General features: G+C 55.6%; 1 protein-coding gene across 1 annotated transcript; it reads right to left on the reverse strand.

Moving 5' to 3' along the window:
* Positions 1-3319: 3319 nt before the first annotated feature.
* Positions 3320-17916, reverse strand: RRP1 (ribosomal RNA processing 1). The gene is made up of 13 exons (XM_061167484.1): positions 17211-17916; positions 15193-15275; positions 13746-13803; positions 12122-12207; positions 11685-11746; positions 10062-10191; positions 9902-9966; positions 9556-9734; positions 6711-6787; positions 5962-6059; positions 5807-5826; positions 4807-4917; positions 3320-3840 (listed from the first exon to the last, which is right to left on the reverse strand). The coding sequence occupies exons 1-13, from the start codon at positions 17341-17343 to the stop codon at positions 3608-3610; spliced, it is 1335 nt and encodes a 444-aa protein (XP_061023467.1). The 5' UTR covers positions 17344-17916; the 3' UTR covers positions 3320-3607.
* Between the last annotated feature and the right edge of the window lie 1581 nt (positions 17917-19497).

The raw sequence follows: 19497 nt of genomic DNA on the forward strand, positions 1-19497 counted from the left end.
CCCAAGCCCACTCCATCCCACTGCAGCGGCGGGGGGCGTGTCCCAAACTGCTCTGGCTGGTCCCTCCCCTGCGACATGCGGACCTCTCCTCATCCCTTCCCCTCCACCCCCCACAAGCCTTTGGACTTGGCCCGGGCCAGAGCTCCCTGCTGCTCACTGCTCCTGTTACAGTATTACTTTGCCTGGCTCCAGCTACAACAGAGGGAGTTTTGGGAGAGATTGACGAGCAAACCATGGCTGATGTAAGCACTTTAAGAACTCTGGGCTGTTGTTTTGGACCCTCCTTAGCAGGCCAGGATAAGAGACTTGAACCAGGGTGGGAGCCAAGAACCCACACGGCTGCCACCCCTGCCCAGCAGGACAAAGTTCCAGGTGGGCCCACATGTACTGGCACACAAAGGGGGTCCCGGAGACACCACTAGTCAACACGCTCCAGAGCCCGTCCAATCTCCGGGGAAGAGAACCATTAATGGAGCTGTCATACCACAAAGCTGTAAAACACACTTGCTACCTGACACTCAGGTGACTCAGACACAGGGCTGTTTGCTCTAGACCCCAGCTGCTCCAGAAAACTGTAAGTGAACTTCCTGGCCTGGTGATCAATAATAACCACTGGCCCAAAGCCTCCCTGAGCGTAAGGAAACTCTGAGCAGTGTTCCTTTGGGGGTCAATGAAGATGTCCTAAGAGGGGCCGAGGTGATGAGCACAACCTTATGAATATACGAAGAACTGCTGGATTGCATCCTTTAACTGGGCGGACTGAATGGTTATAAAGCAAATCTCAGCAAAAAAGAAGGGGCCCCAGCAGACCCTCATCCACAGCAGCTCCTCCCAGGCCTGCGGCTTCCTGCCAAATTGACGGGTAGGGAGTGAGCGCCTGGGAAAGGGTCTCAGGAACCGGCCTCAAGTTTCCCACTGGAGACTGAACTGAGGATTAACATTCCTGACATCAATGGAGTACAAATAATCCACTGGATTAGACAGGAAACCACGAGCCCCTGACACAGGAGATCAATGAACACGTAGCAGTTTGATGAGAAACGGTACCAGAATTTCAGAGCCCCTTCTACACTGCTAGCCCCAGCGGGGAGGCCACTTTCTCAAGATCCACCCCCCACCCCCCCACATATACACATACACGGGCAGGTGGAATCTCTGCAGGCTGGACAGGATCGAGGGAGAAACCACATGACATCTGGGATGCTCCCACCCAAGGGCGGATCTGCACAGAGATGTATTCACTACTACTCAGCCCCAAAGGGAATGAAGTTCTGACACATCCCAGTAGTGTACAGGAACCACAAATACACTGAAGGAAGCCACACACTGAAGGATCCCACCCATCTGAAAATCCAAAATGGAGAAATCAGCACAGGAAGTAGGTCGGGGCGGGGGGGAGGGTGGGGACTGGAAGGGGACCAGGTGTCCTCAGAGGTGGAAACGTTTGATGGTGTGTCCATCACATCTCAATGAAGTGCTTTAAAGGGTAAAAAAAAAAAAATGATACACAGGGAAAATAAAAATAACACCCCCCCTTTGAACACAAGCTTTCCAGGGAACAATGGTTGGCATCTTTACCCATCTTGCCCAATGGGAACGTTTCCCAACACTGGAGAGACTCTGCCCTTCAGAAAGACAGCAACCCACTGCCCACCAGCGCCCGCAGCTAGGTAACGCGGTTAAAGCTGAAGGATCCTGAAGACACGTGAGGCGTTCACACAGCTTGGCTTGGAACGGTGACAGGAGCAGTGTGCTGAGGGAGTTAGAGGGCCGGGGTTTGAGAACTGCTATCAGGCATGATGCTTTTTCTTCCCCCTAGTAACTTCTCCAGGAATGGTTGCTTCCTTACTTTTTGATCAAAGGAATTCCACCAAACAGAAACCCATACCCACCCGCACCCACAAAACAGCGCTAAGAGCAGCAGGACCTCCCTCGCTCCCAGGGTCCCTGCTGGCAGGAGGTGACGCCTGAGGGCGTCCGTCAGGTCAGCCCCGTAGCCAGCCCTGCCGCCAGCGGTGTGTCTTGAAGCTGCTTTGTGGGGATGACAGGAGTGCCCACCCACTGAGGTGAGGGGAGGGCCTTCTGGCTTACACAGCAGTTAACTGCATCCCAGGCTGACTGCAGCAGTCTGACCGTGGCCTATCCAACACACACCGTGACCGTGCTCTAATGACTGAGAAGTAACAGTCACGAGAAGTAAAAATTAAAGATTAAGTGCCTCTTTTCCTGGGACACCAGTCCTTCCCTAAGACTCCTTCCCAGGCGCCAAGGCCGTGCTGCCTCACTGTGCACCTGGGGGCCTGGTTCTGAAACCGGAGTTTCAGGAGTGTCCCTGACGGGTCAGTATTTCCTGTTCTGACAAGACATAAACCTGTGCGGAGGCCCCTGGTGGTCTGGTGGTCAGGACTCTGCGCTCCCAACACACAGGGCACAGCTTCAGTTCCTGGTCGGGGAGGACCCCGCAGGCCAGGTGGGGCAGCCAAAAAAACACAAACTGTGCTGACAACCTCGCTTTTCTGGAGCAGCTCCTCGGCTGAGAGGCTGTCCTCTGGGTTCCAGTCCTCAGTCTGGCTCAGATAAAACTCTCTTCTATTCCTATCAGACTGGTGACTACTTCTGTCAACAGGGGAGAGAGGCCCCGTAAACTCGGGGACTTAGCACTCCCCTCCCCTGCAACCTTCCCCCCACCCCACACCCGGACTGGAAGGGGGCCCACTGGGGTCCTCCTCCTGGGGATACGAGCCTGCACACAGCTGGGCTCTGTAAACTGAGGTTCAGCTCCAGCCTCTATGGGTCTTCCCGAGGCTGGGCCTCTCACTGGGCTCAGCCTCACACCTCAGCCTAGCAGAGGCCAGCCTGGCTGGAGACACCCACCCGAAACCCAGGCAGCCCTCTGCTACAGACAGAGCACCACCTGGAAGCCCCCCAGAGCCCACACTGCACTGCATCCCATTTCTATTTCCTGTCTAGTCAGGGCTCAGGCCACAAGCTGAACCCCAGCGGAAAGGAGCAGGGGGCCCGGCGGGCAGAGGCCCACGGGAACCTCAGACCCAGCTTTGCCTCCAGGTCACAGATAAGGGGTGGGTGGGGAGCGGACCCTCCCGCCCACGTGACAGGGTTGGCACAAGCACCAGTGCACTGCCGGCTCTCACCCAGCTGATGGAGTACACGTGCAGACTACACTGGTAACACTTGGCATTGTCTCCAGCATCTGAGGAAGATGTGAACAGGCTCTGGGGGACCGACACCAAAGCCGCCAGGCACCTGCCAGGTCACGTGACTAGACATCCCGTGAAACCACACCAGGGCAGGACCGGTGTGTGGGCGCCACGTGGCACTTTATTTATCGACACCCGTCGAGTGGCCAGTCTCCTGCCCAGGGAGGGTGTCTGTGGGGGGCCTCCAGTCCCAGGGTGCACCGGACTGACCGAGGTCAGCACAGCCGCAGTGTTTCTGGGACGTGGGCACCAAGTGAGGGCCCGACCCTGTTAGTCCTGGCCTTGGCCACTTCTTGACACAGTAAGTTGGGCAGCAGTCAGTTTCTGGGGTCTCGGGGACCCGGCCCAACTGTCCTGTCCCCTCATTCTCCCAGGGGGCCTGGGGGATGTCACTTCTGGCCCTCTGGGGTCCTCTTCCTTTTCGCCTTTAGCTCCTGGCAACCGGCTACCTTTGCTTTGGCCCCAGCCCGAGGCTGCCGCTGCCTCCTGGGGGCCCCTCTCCTGCCATGGCCCCCGGGCCGCTCCTGGGGCACAGGGGGGTCACCGCCTGCTCTCCGCCGCCGCCTCCTCCTCATGGATCCTGGGCTCGAGTCTGAACGTAAGGCCTCCTTTGCACGTCTCCCTGAAACACAAGGCTGAGTGAACGAAGTATCAAGCTCAGCTCTGACTCCTGAGATTGTCCGGGGTGTCAGGCCCGGAGGGCAGGGACACAGTGTTCAGCACGACGGCCCTGGGAATGGACCTGAGTCAGCCACCCAGGGGCCTGCATCAGTGAGGCTGGAAGGTCCACAGCCACCAGGTGGGTGCGCAACCTACGGAGACTGACCGGGAAGTGGGCCTTTAGGACGACCAGAGTGAGGACAGGACCAGAAGAGAGAGAAGTGGGCGAAGACGAGATGGACGGGGGGCCCAGGCTCAGTGTGCCAGGGCGGAGGGGCTGCCAAGAAGGTGGCGCTGGAGCGCAGTCGACGTGACAGCTGTGAGTGGCATCCAGGGCCCAGCCTGCTGTGGGTGCGCGAGATGTCCAGACTGCAGAGCAGCCTGGCATAGATGGACCCAGACAGGACTGGCCTGGGCTGTAGCAGGGGTGAATGGGGATCCTTCAATGGGCAGGTCACATTCCAGCCACTAGCCTGTGTACAAGCTGGTGGGGAGGGGAGAAGGGAGGGGAAGGGGAGAGGAGCAGGAGGGGGAGGGAAAGAGGCAGGAAGGAGGGAGGATGGGGGAGGGGAGGGGGAGCCTCTAAAATCAAGGAGGGCGCAGTGAGGTCAGGGGCTTCCTGGAGGAGGCTGCAGAGGAAGGGGAGGCGTGGAGCAAGTCAAATCAAAGATGGACAAGGGTCAGGAAGAGGCACCAGACCAAGCCGCAGGGAAGGAGAATGGGGAGGACAGCGAGGGCCTCTGGGCCAGGGTGCCGTATCTCCAGGACACGAGGGCAGTGGGGGATGGGGTGGGAAGGCTTGCAGCAGGCTGGGGAGGAAGGCAGGGAGTCACGTCTAGAGGGAGACAGGCCACAGTCACAGGTGATATAAGCAGGGGAGCGGCGGGGAAAAGAACCCAGGTAATGAAGCCAACACTGCCAGGCCTACCCGTCTTGTCCTGCAGCTGGGATCCGGACAAGCGCTTCTTCATTCTCACCCGCCTCCCGCCCCGTGGATTCTGGTACGCTTCTTCTGGGATGTCAGCGTCAGGGAAGAGGCCTGTGGACCAAGGCAGGTGGTCAGGAGGCTGCGGGCCAGGTGCTTACAGTCCGTGCGTCCACTGCCTCCAGCACCCCGCAAGCACCACCGCCATGAGTTTTGGGCAAGGAGCCCTGGTCTGATTCCCACACAGCCAAGGGCAGCTCACGGGGCATTGCCAGACACTGTCTGGAAGAGCCCATGTGGAGCGCTGGATGCACTGTGCTCTGCCTCACAAACACTTAGCTGGGGAAGAGGCAGGAGACCCTTCAAAATACTGATGGGTTTGAGTCACACAAGCGTATTTCAGTCAAAACCCACCAGACGAACCCAATGTTCACGTGCTCTGTTGTATGTTAACTTCACCTAGAAAGTACTACCCCAGCATGAAATATTTAGAAGGTACACTCTGACTGAGGGGTGGGGGTAGATACATGATAAATCAAAGATGATAAAATGCTAATAGTAGAATCTTAGAATCTTAAGTACTTATCGTAGAATCCTTGAGACTTTGCACATATTTAAAATTTTCATAATGAAATGCTGGAGGGAAACACTTATATCTTCAATCTTACACTTTCTAGGAAACTGTCTTTCAGAACAAGCCATGGCAGCTCCACCAGCCACACGCCAAGAAGTGGAGCCATATGTTGCACCACAGGCCAACAGCGTGGCTGGCCCGGGGAACTTGCTAGAAATTCAGGTTCTTGGGCCAGCCACCCCCCCACCCCTCACACTCAGCCCTGAGAACCCCTGGGCTTCACCAGAACGAGGGTTGCACAGGCCCACAGCAGCCTCCCCGAAAGAAACACCACTGGCCTCCCACAGCCACCGGTGCTGGGGGTGAGCATGTGACCCGATCCACTCCCCAGAAGACGAGATGCCGTCAAGCCTGGCACCCAGCGCTCACCTTCCGCGAGGGCCTGCAACCTGGAAGGACGAGAGAGTCACTCACCACGCATCTCAAAAGGAGAGGCCGCCCCCCAGGGAAGGCCCTTCCAACCCGATCTCTGAAGATGGGCCACCCATCTGAAGACAGGCAGAGTGGAGGGCCGGGGCACTCACTTCCGGATCACTTTGTAGAGGCGCTTCCGGTTCTGAGGAGGGGTGTCCTGGCGACTGGCCATCTCAAACAGTCTGTCAGCAACAGCCTTGTAGTCAAACTGTTCAACAGAGAGATGCCGCGGAGGCCCAGTCAGCCCCCAGGTGCTCCCAGAATGAGACCCAACAGAGAACAAGCAAGAGGACCAACGCCAAGGCTGCCCGATGCCCCCGGCTGTGCCCCCACGCCCTCCTCCACCCGGCAAATGCCGGCCCCAGCGAACACGAGGGGCCGCATGGCAAGCCTCTGCACAACTGTAAATCCTCCGGGAGCCATGTCAAAATGAGCAGGAAGGAACAAGTAAAATTAACCTGGTGAATTCAGCCCAAGACATCTAAAATCTTATTAACGCATCAAGTAATCAACATCTGACACTAACTAGGAAGGCCCCTACGGGTCCAATCCACCTGAAGTCCCCGATCTTTTCTGCTGAGCTCAGGCTCCGATGGGGGCCTGAAAGGCCCCCGCTCAGCAAGCACCACCCCAGTGGCCCCAGCACCCGAAGGGGCCGGGAGCAGAGGCGGGGTGACTGCCGAGTGGGGAAACCTGGGCTCAGCCTCCCGGGGCCCGGTCCCCAACTCCCCTTTCAACAAGTCTGTGTTCTACAGACGAGCCTCCAGGGTGCCTGCCTCCCACCCAGGCCCAGCCGGACAGATGTCGCCCTGCTTGATGCCCAGAGCTGAGCGCTGAGCCCACAAGCCCATCCACACACCTGGAGGACAGTGCTGGAGCTGTCGTCGTCGTCTCCCACCTGCTCGTCCAGGGGGGGCTGAGCCCTGCGGACAGAACCTAGAACGGAAGGGCCCCACGGACTTAGACACGCCTAGTGCCGTAGGAGTTACAGGCCCAACCTGGGACCCAGGCTCCCTGCCTGCCAGGGCCATAGCTGGGCTGAGGAGCCCACAGCAGGACGGCAGGAGCACTGAGGGCCTTGCCCCAGGGCAGCGGTGCCCTCCAGACAGGGAACCAAAGAACCGTCCCAGAGGCGGCGGGGCCTGACCACTTCCAGTGAAACCGGGAGGGGCCGACCAAACAAGGGGGCACCTCAGGCAGGAATGGCGGGCCAGGAGCCCCAGGAGGAGGAGGGAGGGGGCTGTCCGGCCATGGGGCGGCCTGGGCTGAGAGGTGAGCAGGGAGAGCCGTTTCGGGTGAGAGAGCGGACACCAGACACTTGGGGCCCTGCCATCTCCACCTCCAGAGGACAGGTTCGATCAACAGCTGGCCTGAGAGGCGAGCATGTGTGGCGAAGAATGACAATAGCAGGGCTGTAGGCAGGCCCTAGGCCACCATGGGCCCCTGGGTCCATCTGCGCCGGTCACTCAGGCTACTGAGGACAAGGAGGGGAAGGAGGGCCAGGAAGGACGTCCAGGACGGCCGCAGAGTGTTGAGGGGGATGGCTGACCAACAAGAAAGCCAGGGGCGCCAGCAAGGGTGCCGGACTCAGAGGCTGCAGCAACCAACTCTTGCTCCCACCATCCAATGACCTCCCACCAGGGCACAGGACTGTCCAGGGGCGAAAGGACGGTCCCTTCAACAAATGTGCCAGCACACCCAGCATCAACACACAGAGAAAGAAGCTGGACCCTTTCTACCACCACAGACTAAAAAATTAACTCAACTCGGACCAAAGACCTAAAGAAAGAACCAAAACAGTGAAAACTCAGATGAAAACACACGGCAAAAGCCTCAGGAGACTGGATCTGGCCACGATTTCTTGAACTAAAGGCACAGGTAACATGGAAAATTAAGACAACCAGACTTGATGAGAACTTCCAAATCTGTACATCAAGAGACTGTGAAGATGATTAAGGAGGCCACCCATACAGCAGAAGACACCTGCACATCATAACCTGGGGAGGAGTCACAGCCAGAACATATGAAAGAGCAAGTTAGTCGCACAGTCGTATCCGACTCTTTGCGATCCCACAGACTGTAGCCTGCCAGGTCCTCTGTGCATGGAATTCCCCAGGCAAGAGTACTGAAGTGGGTTGCCATTTCCTTCCCCAGGGTCTCCTGAATTGCAGGCAAGTTCTTTACCAACTGAGCTACTAGGGAAGATACCAGAACACATGAAGACCTCCTAAGACCCAACGAAAAAACAATGACTCAAAAAATGGGCCAAGGGCTTGAATAGACATTCCTCCAAAAATACATGAAGAGCCAACAAGCACATGAAGAGGTGCCTGACACCAAGTCATTAGGGAAATGCAAAGCGCAGCCACAGACATAGCGCTCGCACTCAGGAGGAGGGCCTCGATCAGAGAAGACGAGAGACTGGGAGGACGCGGAGGAACTGGAGCCCTCCTGCACTCCTGGCGGGAAGGTAACGAGGCCGCCGCTGTGGGAACAGCGTGGCGGTTCCTAGAAAGTTAAACATGGATTACCCGAGGACCCAGCAATCCCACTTCTGGGCGCAGACCAAAAAGAATTGAAAGCAGGGTATCAAATAGATATTCGTACACCCATGTTCATAATAGCACTAACCACAACAGAAAAACACGGAAGCAACCCCAAACTCCATCTACCAACGAAGAACAAAACGCGAACTACACATTCAATGTGGTATCGCTCAGCCTCAAACATTCCCACATAGGATACGCGTGGCTCAGGGAACTAAGCCAGACACAAAGACGAACACTGTGTGAGCCCGCTGCTGCAAACACAGACGCCGACAGGCGGGCGGCGGGGGCCAGGAGCTGAGCTGGGCAGGGGGCGGCAAGGGCACAGCTTCAGTCGGGGAAGATAAGTTCCAGAGACGGAGAGTGATGAGAGCTGTACAACGTGAACACACTCAGTGCCCTGAGCCGTGCCCTTACACACGGTTAACAAAAGGCAGGGGTGGAAAAGTTTGCAGCTGGTGGAGGACACGCACCCCTAAAGGCACGAGGACCCACCACAGACCCCCTGAGGACACGGCCGTAAGGCTAGCTGGCGCCCCCCCGAGGACCCACTCAGCACCAGGTGGACAGGCTGGACCGGACACCACTGACGCAGGCCCATGGGCCCCGCCTCCAAGGGGACCCTCACTCATGCTGCCTCCTACTCTTCGTTCATACCTTCTTCCTCCTCCAGCTCGATCTAGCGGGCCCACTCCCAATGCCAGGGACACACAGCTCCCATCCTGGTGGGTGGGGCCAGGCATTCGGTGGTGGGAGACAGGCCAGAAAGATGAGCAAGTGACTTGTGTAATTTTAAGTGATTTACTCCAAAAAGTGATCCACCACGGAAATGTCCATTGAGCGAGCTGGGTAGGGAATGGAAGGCTGCACTTGAAATGGTGGGCAGGGCAGGGCAGGGCAGGAGTGACGGAGGGCAGAGACCTCACAGGGGCGGGGAGGATACCCAGTGACAGGAGCAGAGCCTGGGGAGTTGTGAGGAGGCGGGGGGCACAGAGTGGACGCTGGGAGAGCGAACAGCACATGTGTTTGTTTCCAAGGTCAGCCTGGCTGCCGCACTGAGAACAGACTTCAGGGTCGAGGGCAGAAGCGAGGGGGTGGGACAGGAGAGGAAGGTGAGGGTCTACCGCAGGCTGTCACCGTGGAGTGTGCAGTCCTCACCTTTAGGGGGCTCTCTGGACAGCATGTCCTGCTCCTGCGCCTCCTCCTCTGACAGCTCCTCCTCCTCTTCTGACAGCTCCTCCTCCTCCAGTTCATTCATGAGCTCTTCAATGGCCAGTGGGGCCTGCTCCACGATTGTTTCAAAGATGCCTTGAGCGATGTTGTGCAAAACCAGGGAGCTGAAGGGCAACACAGAGCCGCCGTCAGGCTGGACCATCCTTGCGCCCGCCCCTCCCCATGCTGGCCTCTGGACCCCACTGGACCGTCGTGAGCACACGGCATCTCCCAAGCGCAGCCCCTCTGGGACTCAACGGAACAGAGGAGGCAGGCGGGAGACAGCACTCACTCCTGAGTCTGGGCAGCGATTGTGCAGAAGGGCCCGATGAGCCTGAGGTTCTGGTCCGCGGTCAGCTGCAGGGAAAGGGTTGGGGCTCAGCTCCTGGGCCACAGGCACCCAGCAGCCTGGCCACTGCCCGCCTCGCCCTGCCTTGCTGCCGACCACCTACCTCGTGGGCGCCCACTTTGGTCAGCTCCTCCAGGAAGATCTCGATGAAGTGGCTCTTCACCCCATTGGGGGCTTCACTGTCCGGGTGCAGGATCTCTGTCGTTAGCAGCTCCAGCAGCTGCTCGGTCTGTCTGGGGAAGAAACGGCAAGTCAGGCAGCAGCACCAGGGGCCGCTGATGCCAGCAACACCAGGGTGCTGTCCCCGGACCAGAAGGGACCCAGGCCGTGACACACACACTTAACGAATGTCACCCTCAGTCTGTTACACGCATGAGAATGGAAAAGGGCCAGAAAAGCAGATCAACTAGCTGTTTACACATGGCAACGGGAGGTTACCAGCTTCTGCATAAGGATCTGAGGCTGAATTACCAGCAACAATGAGGATGGAACTACCTCCCTAACAACATCCCCCAAGTTAACACAAGTAACACCATCACTTCCACAGAGCCCGCTGCAAACCCTGCGCCACCCCCGCCCCCAGACAGCAGAGCCCTAAATCCTGATATGAGGGACACTGCCTCATATCACTAAAAACCAGAGGCAGCCTGGCCCTAAACGTGGAGTCAAGTCACCCATAGCCATTCTCAACCTAGAAAAACAGCTCCAGTAACTACAGTCCAACTCCTGCTGATTTTTTTATTGGCTGGAGGTTAGGCCAGGGGCAAGACTTGAACTCTGCGATCCAGAAGATGGAAAAGTCTTACAGTGATGCAGGCCATAAGTTGCCCTTTCCAGTCTGGTAGCTGTTTTGACATCTGGGTCCTAGATTTATTATCCTTGTGCTTAAAAATAAATTGCTTTACCATCATTTTTTAAACACAAATCAATTTAAAATCAGCTGTTTCTAAGCCCTTTCCCCTAGCACCCGCCCTCCCCAAATTTGGTGGCGGCAGGACACTCACAGGTGGGATATTTGGACACACTTGCAGTAAAATAAAAAAGTAGTCTCTATAAATTCCACACCCAATTCCATGCCCCTTTTGTATCAAGCACAGACCACCACCATATTTTAAAAGTAATTGTCAGAGAGTCCCCTGGTGGCCTAGTGGATTCTGGGCTTTCACTGCCATGGCTGGGGTTCAAACGGGTTCAAACCCTGGTTGGGGAACTGAGGCCCCACAAGCCATGCAGCACAGCCAAAAAAAAAATTCTTTTAAGTACTTGTCTGCTGGAATTAAAATTGCTTTTCAATGTTTTTAAAAAGTTTTTCTGAATTCTTTATATTGAGCTCGCCTATCATTAGAAAAAAATTTTTAGAAAATTTAATTTCAAAAACTTTAAAATGTATTATCTGCAGAAACTCACTTTATGTTGTGATGTCAGTCCGCCCCCTGGAGGTTTGGAAACCTGCTGGCGGAACCTGGATGCAGGGCGGCAGGTGACAGACAGGTCCAGGCAGCAGTAGCCCCGCCCATCTGCCCAGGGAGCCCTGCCCACCTGTCTCAAGGAGGGAGTAGCCGGGAGGGGTAGCTAAGACCAGCAGAGCCCTGCCCAGGCCCACTGGAGGACCCTAACCGGCTGCCAGTTGCCAGGGAGGCCTGAGGTGAGCCAGGAAACACAGACCCTCTCAGTCTGGAGGGACACAGACCACCCAGCAACGGGTGTGAACAGAACAGGCACCCACCTCTCGTCCCATCCCCGCATCTGCAGGGCCTTCAGCGCCTCGTGCAGGACCATCCGCATGAGCTGTGGCACAGGAGGAGACCCCGTTAGCAGACCAGCCCAGACCCCCCCGCTGCCCGCCATCTGTGTGCCCACCGTGCACCGTGGGCCCTCGAGAGTGGCCGGGGGCCGGGCCGCCAGCCTCCCAGGAGAAGAAGAACGGACGCTGGGGGGCGACCGCAGCACCAGGACTGATGTCTGTGATGGATGTTTCCAGAGTGAAAACAGGACGAGGAGAAGCCCCTCTGCAGGGGCGGAGCCTCCAGACACACCAGGTCACCCCTCAGGGGCCTCGCCCTCAGCACTGTCAGGAGTCCGGACGCTGAGCTCGGCTCTGGGAGCGCTGTTCCCCAGCCCAGCACCATGGGACCCCTTGAGGGGAATGGGCAGCATCCTCACCATGTAAAACTTGTCCAGGCGCAGCCTGTCGATGCCTGGCCACTCACGGTTCATGGTCTGCCAGAAGGTCTGAAGAAACAGGTGCTCTACGGGAGGGACAAGACCAAAAGAGTTGGGGGGAAGCGGCAGCCGCCTCTGGAGGGCAGGGGAGAACAGAGACCATGAAGAAACTTGGTCAGGATGTCCCACGGCAGTGGCCTTGGGGGCCCTCGGCCTGAGTGCGCTAAGAGCAGTGCTGCAGATGTGGCTTAGAAATGGGACTTTCAGGAACCTCAGAAAGAAAAGTACAGCCCAGCCACAAGCCTGAACCATAGCCACATCCTCTGAACACCAAGCATAAAGAGAAGGTGAGGCTTAGCAGGAGAGGCGCTGCCCAGGCTGCCCCTCCCCACACGGCCACTGCCACTGCGCCCGCCCCAGCACCTATACCCCACCCCACCACTGGCCCCACTGGATCCGCTGACCTGATCAAACACAAAACCCTGCCAATAACAGGTATGTCAGGACCAGGGGGCTGTGGGTTCAACCAGGTCCCCCAAAGTCCTAACCCTCAACCCTCAGCATATAACTATACTTGGGAGACAGGTCTTTGAAGAAGCAATGAAGAGAAAAGGTCACTGGTGTGGCCCTAATCCAACCTGACTGCTGCCCTTATAAGGTGATTCAAGACACAGACATGCACAGCCAGACGGCCACGTGAGGACACAGGAAGAGACGGACATCCACACGCCCAGAGAACAGGCCTGAAGAGATCCTGGCCTGCTGACGCCCCGACCTAGGACACGAAGGCCACCACTATCGCCTGCTGCAGAGCATCCCCACAGACAGGGTGGGTCAGACAGCCCAGCGAAGGACAGAACTGCGTCCATTACCTCGTTCAAGTGTCACCAACTGGACGCTCTGTACCTGCCCTCCTGCTGAGCACAGAAACGCTTCTGCACGTTCTTAAAAGATGAAACTTACCGAGAATGGATTTCCTCAGATGTGGTACATAGAGTCTCCCAAGAGAAGAAAGTAGTGTCTGTAACTGCACAACCCCTGCTTTTGATGACTTTGGCTACTGAACCATAACCGAACTACACCTACCCACACAGCCCGGGCACCACCAGCAATGGTCCCCGTGGTCCCAAGGTCCAGACCAGGGAGGCCATCTGGCCTTGGCTGCCCTTGGAGCAGGGAAGGGAGGTCACAGATGCTGGCACACGGGCCCCATCCCCAGAACGCGACTCAACAGGACCAGGGTCTACATACACATCAGGATTTCTAAAGACACAAGTGATGCCAAAGGGCTGGCGGCAGGGCTGAGGATCCCGATGCTGGTCTGAAGAAGAGTCAGGAAGACGCGCTGCAGGGAGCTCACGCTGTCAGCTGTGGACACTCCACAGCTTCCACCGAGACTCTAAATGGAAGGCATTAGCCCTCCAGACCTCGGAGGGCTCCAGACCTCTGTCCTGGGTGAGTGAGGAACACGTACTGGAAGCCAGAATAGCCTCTCCCGCACCAGCAAACTCCAGCCAAGATGGGGCCCTCGCTCCCACTCTCAGAACGCAGGCCTCATGTTCAGGGGCTGGGTCTCTGCAGATCCAGCCTCACTGCTGGGGCTCAACGTGGCAAAGATACTTACGTGCCTCTGTGGTCTGGAAAGCATGGACAAGCTGGGAAATGGTCCGGCCAAGTTCCTCCTGCACAGGAAATAGGACAAACGCCCTCAGTCCCTGAACAAACGGGATCCTTTGCAACAAGCAGTGGCAGGAAGAAACTTAACTGTCCTCACTCATCGTGGGATCCGGCTCCACAGGGCCCCGCAGCCCAGCAAGCTTGGGGTCCGGAAGTCTCACACCACTAGAAAAGGCCTCCCCGAAGGCCATGCCCACCTAACCTCACAACAAGGAAGGGCAGGGACTGCCCTCCTGACCGAAGCCCAACACTCAGTAACGGAGACCGACAGTCAAAGTGGGGAGGGGAGCAGAGCCTGGCAGCACACAGCCATCTGAAGCGGGGGCTGAGGAGACCCCCCAGGTTACTAGCTGCCTGCCTGCCTCGGTGTACAAGCACCACCTACTGCACTGGACCCTAGCGTAGCACCTGAACTCCATTAAGTACCCTCACTACTCAGGGTGTCCTGAAGAGCGAACAATCCCCACTGAGACTCACCCCAAGAAAGGCGAGTACTGGAGGGCAGTGACACCACTCCGTAAGACAACAACAGAGGACATGTGCCATGACACACGTCCTCAACCCACGGACGGCGCAACAACAGAGCAACCCGCATGGACTCTGGGTGCTGATGATACGTTGGGTGGGTCCATGGATTGTGAGAAAGGGCCCACTCCAGTGGGGGTGTGGACAATGGGGGAGGTGGCATGTGAGAAATCATAGTATCTTCTCCTCTCATGTTGCTGTGAACCTAAAACTGCTCTAAAACATAAAGTCTATTTTTATAAAAGACAATTGAGAAAAAAAGGCTAGGGACTTCCCTGGTGGTCCAGTGGCTAAGACCATTCCATGCAGGGGGACCAGGTTTGATCCCAGGTCAGGGAACTAGATCCCACACGCTGCAACTAAGACCTGGTGCAGCCAAACAAATAGAAAAAAGGAAAAAATACTTGTCTCAGAAGACTTGGATGCCGTCCCCTGGTTTCCAGCATTTCAGCACTCAGCTCATCTTCTCTGACAAACACAAAACAGACAACCCAGGGACTTCTCCAGTGGTCCAGTGCTGAGGACTCTAAGCTTCCACTGCAGAGCAATGGGCTCAATCCCTGGTCCCGGTCAGGGTACTAAGAGCATACAACCACCCCCACCTCTAGCCAAAAAAGCCAGAAAACCCAGTTTTCAGCCATGATGTACCTTGGCATTCACCAGCATCGCTATGGTGCCCAACTCACCAAGTGTGAGCCCCTCCCTAACCCAAGGCCCTGGCCCTCCAGGCCTTAAGAAAAAATAGCATCAAAGCTATAAAACTGCGCTCAGCATGTCTGCTGCAGTAAAACGAGGGCTGACAACATGCTCGTCTGCCCTCCCACTCATACTGCGGCCCCAGCACCTTCTGTAGCCTCCTGGGCACTCACCTGCAGCAGCGGCTTGTCCTGCATCCACATGCAATAGAACAGCCCTTTCCACACCTTCAGCAGCTCATCATGAGTGAAACCACCTGCGCCAGAAACAGCACCATTCAGACTAAATGAAGCCCATCTTTTAGTGCCAGAACAGAGAACTGTGACTGCCTGAATTAGACCAAAGTCCTCTTACTGTACAGGTACCTGGCCCTCGCTCTGAACTAATCCTCCCAACTCAGAACCTGCTGGGCCAGTGGCTGCAGGGTCTCCTCAGGTAACTGCTGCTTGATTCATTCAATAAATGTTTACCGAGAATCTCCAAGTATCAGAGACTGTGCTCCATTTTTGAGATTCAAAATTGAATGAGTCACCATTTCCTGGGCTGGATGGTGGCTATGCAAGTGAATCTGTTGGCCACAGTTCAGTGTTACACCTGGGCTTTGTACACTTTTCAAATTTTAAAATTACACATTACCTTATTCAGGCTCGTTATGACAAAACTAGACAGCATATTAAAAATCAGAGACATTACTTTGCCGAAAAACATCCACCTAGTCAAAGCTATGGTTTTTCCAGTAGTCATGTATGGATGTGAGAGTTGGACCATGAAGAAAGCTGAGCACCAAAGAATTGATGCTTTTGAAATGTGGTGTTGGAGAACACTCTGAGAATCCCTGGTACTGCAAGAAGATCAAAAGAGTCAATCCTAAAGGAAATCAGTCCTGAATATTTACTGGAAGGACTCATGCTGAAGCTGAAGCTCCAATACTTTGACCACCTGATTATAAGAACTGACTCATTAAAAAAGACCCTGATGTTGTGAAAGATTGAAGGCAGGAGGAGAAGTGGACGACAGAGGATGAGAGGGTTGGATGGCATCATTGACTCAATGGACATGAGTTTGAGCAAGCTCTGAGAGTTGGCTACGGGGTTGCAAAGAGACACGACTGAGCAACTGAACTGACTGACAGATATATAAACTAACTGATGAAGACAGATATATAAAATCACCCAACAAGTATATACTGAGGTCTTAACTATGTTCTGGCACCCAGTTCCAGAACAGTGGTTCTCAGACTTTATTAATAGGATGGCATCACCTGGAGAGTTTCTTTAAAGATTCCTGGGCTTTCCAGGTGGCGTGAGTGATAAAGAACTTGCCTTCCAATGCAGGAGACAAGAAACGTGGGTTCCATCCCTGTTGGTAAGATCCCCTAGAGGAGGAAATGGCAACCCACTCCAGTATTCTTGTCTGGAGAATCTCATGGACAGAGGAGCCTGGAGGGCTATGGCCCACAGGGTCACAAAGAGTAAAAGATGGCTGACAAGACTAGGCACACACACAGCCCATCTGCCAGAGCTTCTGATTCAGCAGGGCTGGGATGGGACTCACAAATTTACATTTCTAACAAATGTCCAGGTGATGCTGAAGTTGCTGATGGGGCCACGTTCTGAGAACCACATTCTGAGAACCACCAAGGACTGAAGGAGCGGTGATTTCAGACAACTGTATGCTGCATGAAACTCAGATGACAATCCAACAATTACACAAGAAAACACTACCAACAGTGACAAATGACGCTCTAAGACAAAAAAAACATGGTGCCCAAACAGTGGCTAGCAGGGATAGTGGGATTTACGGGTTGACAGGGTCCTGTTCCCAGAGTAAGGCAAGTCGGAACTGGAAATAGATTAGGGGCTTGGCTGGGGTGGGGTGGGGGATGGCCCTCCGCAGAGGGACACATGGTGGCCGACAACGAGGTGTGACGCCGCGCACCTTCAAGTCAGTCAGCGTGCATAAGGGGATCAGGGCCAAGCGTTGAGGCAGGAGAGCGAGCCGCCGGGTGGGTGGGAGCATCGCCACGGCCCGACCAGGCTCCGCCCAGCCGGCCGGACCACGTGGAGGCTCCACGCGGTTGGAAAGTCAGCTAACTCGGGCCGCCGGCCCCCAACCCGGGCCACCCCGCGCCCCCAGCCCGGCCCGGTTCGCGAGACGCCCCCGGCCCACATCCCGCCAACCCCGCGCCAACCTTCGGCCCGTTGAGTTCTGGCGACGATGTATTTCCGGAGCTTCCTCACGGCCCGATCCCGGGTCACCTGCTCGTTCCCCGCCAGCCGCTGCGCCAGCTGGATTTCGGGCGGGAGTTGTACTCGCGGACCCATGGCGACCGCGCCGAGACCCCAAGATACCAGTTACCTCGCCGCTATGCCTGGGCGCGTTGCGTGACGTCACAAGCCCGCGCCGGCCTCGATGGGATTCGGTGTGACGTCACGTGCCCGCGCCAGCCTCGCCGGGTCGCACGCCTCCGCCTCCTAGTGGCAAGGCCCCGCAACGACAAGTGCGCGGGGCTCTGGCTGGCTCCGTTCCTTCTGAACACAGACAATTAAAAGGAGGCCAGCATTTACCCGCCTTTTGGGAGGCGGAGAGGTGCTGTAGTTCACCCTTGGCTGCTGAGGGAAGGCTCTTGTTTAGCAAAGAATGCCAGCGAGCACAGACAGAGGAATGGTGGAACTGTAGAAAGCCCCCAATGAATCCAGTGAATGTTGGTTCAGGCCAACATTTCAGTTTTCATCAGAAAACGCCACGATGCCAGGGGAGGGTGGTCACGGCGGGGTTTGCGCGAGTACCGCCCACGCCCGCAGTGGCCTGCCGCCCTGGCGGGGCCCCCACGCTACAGCACTGTCACCCGTGGGGCACGCTGCACTGATCTCGTCCACCCTGTAGGTCCGCGACCGGCGTGGAGCACAGAAAGGCGGAAGGCGGGACACAGGGCAGAGGGAGGCAGTCGCGAACCTGTTGCGTCACGGCGCCCCTCAGTAGCCTTTTTCAGTAATGGGTCATGTGTCAGGGGGACCCAGGGTCCCCAGATTCATTGATTCACTAGGAAGACTCTTGGCTGTGATTTATTATGGCAAAAGGATTCAAAGCACAGGGAAAAGGTTTATAGAGCACATGTTCCCCTAACTCTCCAGCAAACAGCCATGACAACACATTGAATGTCAGGAGGAGCTTGTTAGAGATCAGAGTCTGGGGCTTTTGGGGGACTTTCCTGGTTGTCCAGTAGTCAACACTCTCCACTTCCAATACAGAGATTCCCTGGTCTCCCGAATGGCTTGAAACACCGCTAAAAAGTTAAAACAAAAAGCCCAGAGTTGCTATTATGAGCTGGTCACAGCACCCTCTACCAGACACACCCAAATTCCAGACTCCCACAGGGAGAGCAGATGTTCAGCACCTGCTGTGTCGTTGGTCCAAATACCTTAGGCCCATGCGTCACTCTTATCACAATTAGGGTGATGGGATTGTTGTTATTCACTCACTAAGTGGAGTCTGACTCTTTGCAACCTCATGGACTGCAGCACGCCAGGCTTCCCTGTCCTTCACTATCTCCTGGAGTTTGCTCAAACTCATGTCTATTGAGTTGGATGCCATCCAACCATATTATCCTCTGTCACCCCCTTCTCCTCCTACCTTCAGTCTTTCCCAGCATCAGGGTCTTTTCCAGTGAGTTGGCTGTTTGCATCAGGTGGCCAAAGGACTGGAGCTTCAGCTTCAGCATCAGTCCTTCCGAGGAATATTCAGGATTGATTTCCTTTAGGATTGACTGATTTGATCTCCTTGCAGTCCAAGGGAGTCCAAGACAAGAGTCTTCTCCAGCACCACAGTTCAAAAGCATCAATTCTTCAGTGCTCAGCCTTCTTTATGGCCCAACTCTCACATGCATACACGACTACTGGAAAAACCGTAGTTCTGACTATACAGACATTTGTCAGCAAAATGATGTCTCTGCTCTTTAATACACTGTGTATGTTTGTCATAGTTTTACTTCCAAGGAGCAAGCGTCTTTTAATTTCCTGGTTGCCGCTGAAACAGAGCAGGACCCTCTGGTCCTTGCCCCCTGCCCCCCACCAGGTCCTCTGCCTGCCTTTTGTATGTGGAAAACTTTAGTCAAAGAATAAGTTTAATCAGAGAAATGAGAACATGTGAAAACAAAGAAAAACAGTCTAAGGAGACTAAATAATAATAATGTAGTCACTAAGCATAGTCAAGAACCTTTAGTTCTTTCTCAAGGGCTATAGATAACATTCTGAGTCGTATCCTGTGAGCTGTCGTATAGATACCAAAACACCAGGTGGAGAAGTTAACTACACGATGACCAGACCATACCCAGGACATGAGCTGCCACAATTCCGAGAAACGACCGCAAAGAAATGGGAAAAAATGTATACCCTGGAACTGAAGATTAACTGTACCTAAAATAACCAAGATGATGCCGGTCAGACCGCTGATGACCAACTTGAAGATGACCGTGCTCT

The sequence above is a fragment of the Dama dama genome, chromosome 19 (assembly GCF_033118175.1).
Source record: "Dama dama isolate Ldn47 chromosome 19, ASM3311817v1, whole genome shotgun sequence".
Taxonomy (NCBI): Eukaryota; Metazoa; Chordata; class Mammalia; order Artiodactyla; family Cervidae; genus Dama; species Dama dama.

Coding starts and splice junctions, on each gene's coding strand:
- RRP1 (XM_061167484.1), bottom strand. CDS start 17,343: ATGGGTCCGCGAGTACAACTCCCGCCCGAAATCCAGCTGGCGCAGCGG. Junction 6,060..6,710: donor GCTCCAGCACTGTCCTCCAG/GTGTGTGGATGG, acceptor TCTGTTGAACAG/TTTGACTACAAGGCTGTTGC. Junction 4,918..5,806: donor GTTGCAGGCCCTCGCGGAAG/GTGAGCGCTGGG, acceptor CTTGGTCCACAG/GCCTCTTCCCTGACGCTGAC.